This window comes from Haplochromis burtoni, unplaced genomic scaffold (genome assembly GCF_018398535.1).
Source record: "Haplochromis burtoni strain Fernald_Lab_line unplaced genomic scaffold, NCSU_Asbu1 Contig_875, whole genome shotgun sequence".
Lineage (NCBI taxonomy): Eukaryota > Metazoa > Chordata > Actinopteri > Cichliformes > Cichlidae > Haplochromis > Haplochromis burtoni.
The window spans coordinates 59,611-61,917 of NW_024583236.1; the positions used below are offsets into that span (position 1 = coordinate 59,611).

Sequence of the window (2,307 nt, forward strand, 5' to 3'; positions counted from 1 at the left end):
AAAATAGTTTTAAATGATTCCTCTAACTCGCACAGACACTAGGAGTAAAGAAAAAGATCAATCAATATTAGCCTTGACTGTTTTTCCTCTGAAAATGATCCCCTCTGTATGTTTGCCTGTCTGACTCCATGATGTTGGGGATCAGAGCTCTGTGGGGATCGTATCGTCTCTTGCAGAACTCATATAGTCCTCATGCCTCTTGATGTATTTCTTGGTCTGTTGTTATGCTGCAGAATGATTTTGGAGCCAATCTGATATCTTCCTGGTGAGGTGTAAGCACTGCCCTGTATGTCTTAAAATATAAAAACCTAGCCTGCGTATTGTGCCATGCGTTTGTGTGTTTAGACACTCTCTGAAGATGCGATTCTGTCAGATCTGAGACCTCAGCGTTGGTACCAGTTTAGAGTGGCAGCCATCAACAGCCACGGCAGCAGAGGTTTCACCACACCCAGCAAACACTACATCTCCAGTAAAGGTAAGCACACATACTTCGTTTTTTATGAGCGTCTCAAAGTGAGTGATGATGCCTCTGCATGTTGCCATAAGCTAGCGGTGAATTTTGATATTCTGTCATGAGACACTGAGCAAAACACAGATCCTTGCACTCATTTTTTGTCATTTTATGAGAGATATTACACATCCCGCAGGAGGAGTCAGAAAGTCAGGATGTTTTTCCTTCCTCTCCCTTTCTGTGCTCTTTCTGTCGTTCATGCAGAGTTGATGGATAAGGTAAAAAACTGTCAGGCAGTCTATAAAACACAAGCAGGAAACCGAAATGTACACAAGTGTGCACACATGCACGCATTTACACAAAGCGTAAGGACTCGCTCCGTTGGTTTGATGCCAGAGTGAAGTCCCTGATGTAGGTCTGAGAGACTGGGTGAAAGTGAGAGTAAGACAAGCGCACACACACACACGAACGCACAGACTGTAGGAGGTATTAGCTGTAATGCTTAGCAGACTTAGGTCATACTGGTATTTTGCCAGGATTGGCTAGTGATATGAATTCACTGCCAGGATTGGCTAGAGCATGTTTGAATGTGAATAATGACTTCAGGTTGGACGGAGCTGTGGAAAAAGGTTCTTTATCAGTTGAACACTTAAGGGAGATTATGAAGAGCAGTGTGAGATAGCATTTTCCACCTCTCCGACGAAATTTTTATAAACATTTCAACCTGTGCCGTGGCAAGCAGAGTGCAGGGTTTGTAAGCGGGGTTGTAGCTGGGCTTTACAGAAGATATTTGCAGGTAGAACTGTGATAAAAGGCAAGTTCACGTATTGCTTTGTGGACACGACGAGCGAATCGCTGAGCGTGTGCAATAAATGCGAGAGAATTTGGATTTCATCAAATGCGGACGGGTCGATAATAAGATGCCCAATAATGTTAAATTAAAAACGATTTTATTTCCTGCACTCTGCTCAAATTGTCCGCGCTCTGAAACCGAAAAGGAGAGGAAACTTTCCAACAGGATATTGGATCGAGTGGTGCTGAGATTTGTGAGGTCGGCCCCTCTGCGACCCAGAATACCCTCTTTGCAAAGGTGTTGCAGAAGCTTAACACCGGCTGAACTCTGCTGCTGGCAGCCAGCTAAACAGGCTTAGCGTACTGCTTAGTGTTTTATGAGGGCGTTATATTTGGGACTATTTGCTGGGAAGAGTAGCTTCCTGAATTCTCTGTAGATGGCTTACTTTTGTATGAAATGACCTTCAGAGGTGCTAATTGTTTTTATTTTTTGGTAAATCAGATAGAACCAGGTTAGCTTTTCAAGCTAGATTTATGCTCTGCTAAGTTAACTGGCTTTAAGAAGTTACTCCTCTAAGTCACCATCACATGGTGTAGTTTACAGACATGGTATTAATGCAAAGCAAACCTAACAGGCTGTTTCCTATAGAAAAAGTAATTAAATAAGGGTGATCAGTCTTCAAAATCCATATCTGTGCAAGCAAGAGGCAATAGCTCAGTGTCGAAATGTTGAGTTCTTCTTCTGTGACACGGTGTGTGTTTGTGAGTGTATTTTGAGAACCAGGGTTAAAGGTTAGAGCCACACTTGAACATTTCAAATACCATCAGATGGCAGCCAGAGTCTTGTTTCTACCTCATTAGTCTGATTAGTCAGAGGTTGGAGGTCAGGGGTCACAAATCCGGAAGCTGGCAGATGTTAAGAGGGTTGTGCTTTCTGCACGGTGACCTGACGCTAACCAGAGTGAAACTTGGAAACCGCTTTACATCTTGTTAAAATGTTGGTGTTACGTGGGACCTGCCAGTAGTAATCACGAAGGGATATTTGGATCAGAAAAGTAATCTTG

The 2,307-nt window shown here is 43.1% G+C and overlaps 1 protein-coding gene across 5 annotated transcripts in view; it reads left to right on the top strand.

The window, feature by feature from the left end:
* Positions 1-2,307, top strand: part of anos1b (anosmin 1b) — a 65,528-nt gene that overhangs the window by 49,981 nt on the left and 13,240 nt on the right. For all 5 annotated transcript variants that reach the window (XM_042215936.1, XM_042215935.1, XM_042215934.1 and 2 more), the window contains one exon: positions 346-475. In XM_042215936.1, coding sequence (XP_042071870.1) covers positions 346-475 — 130 coding nt within the window. The remainder of the gene's footprint in view (positions 1-345; positions 476-2,307) is intronic.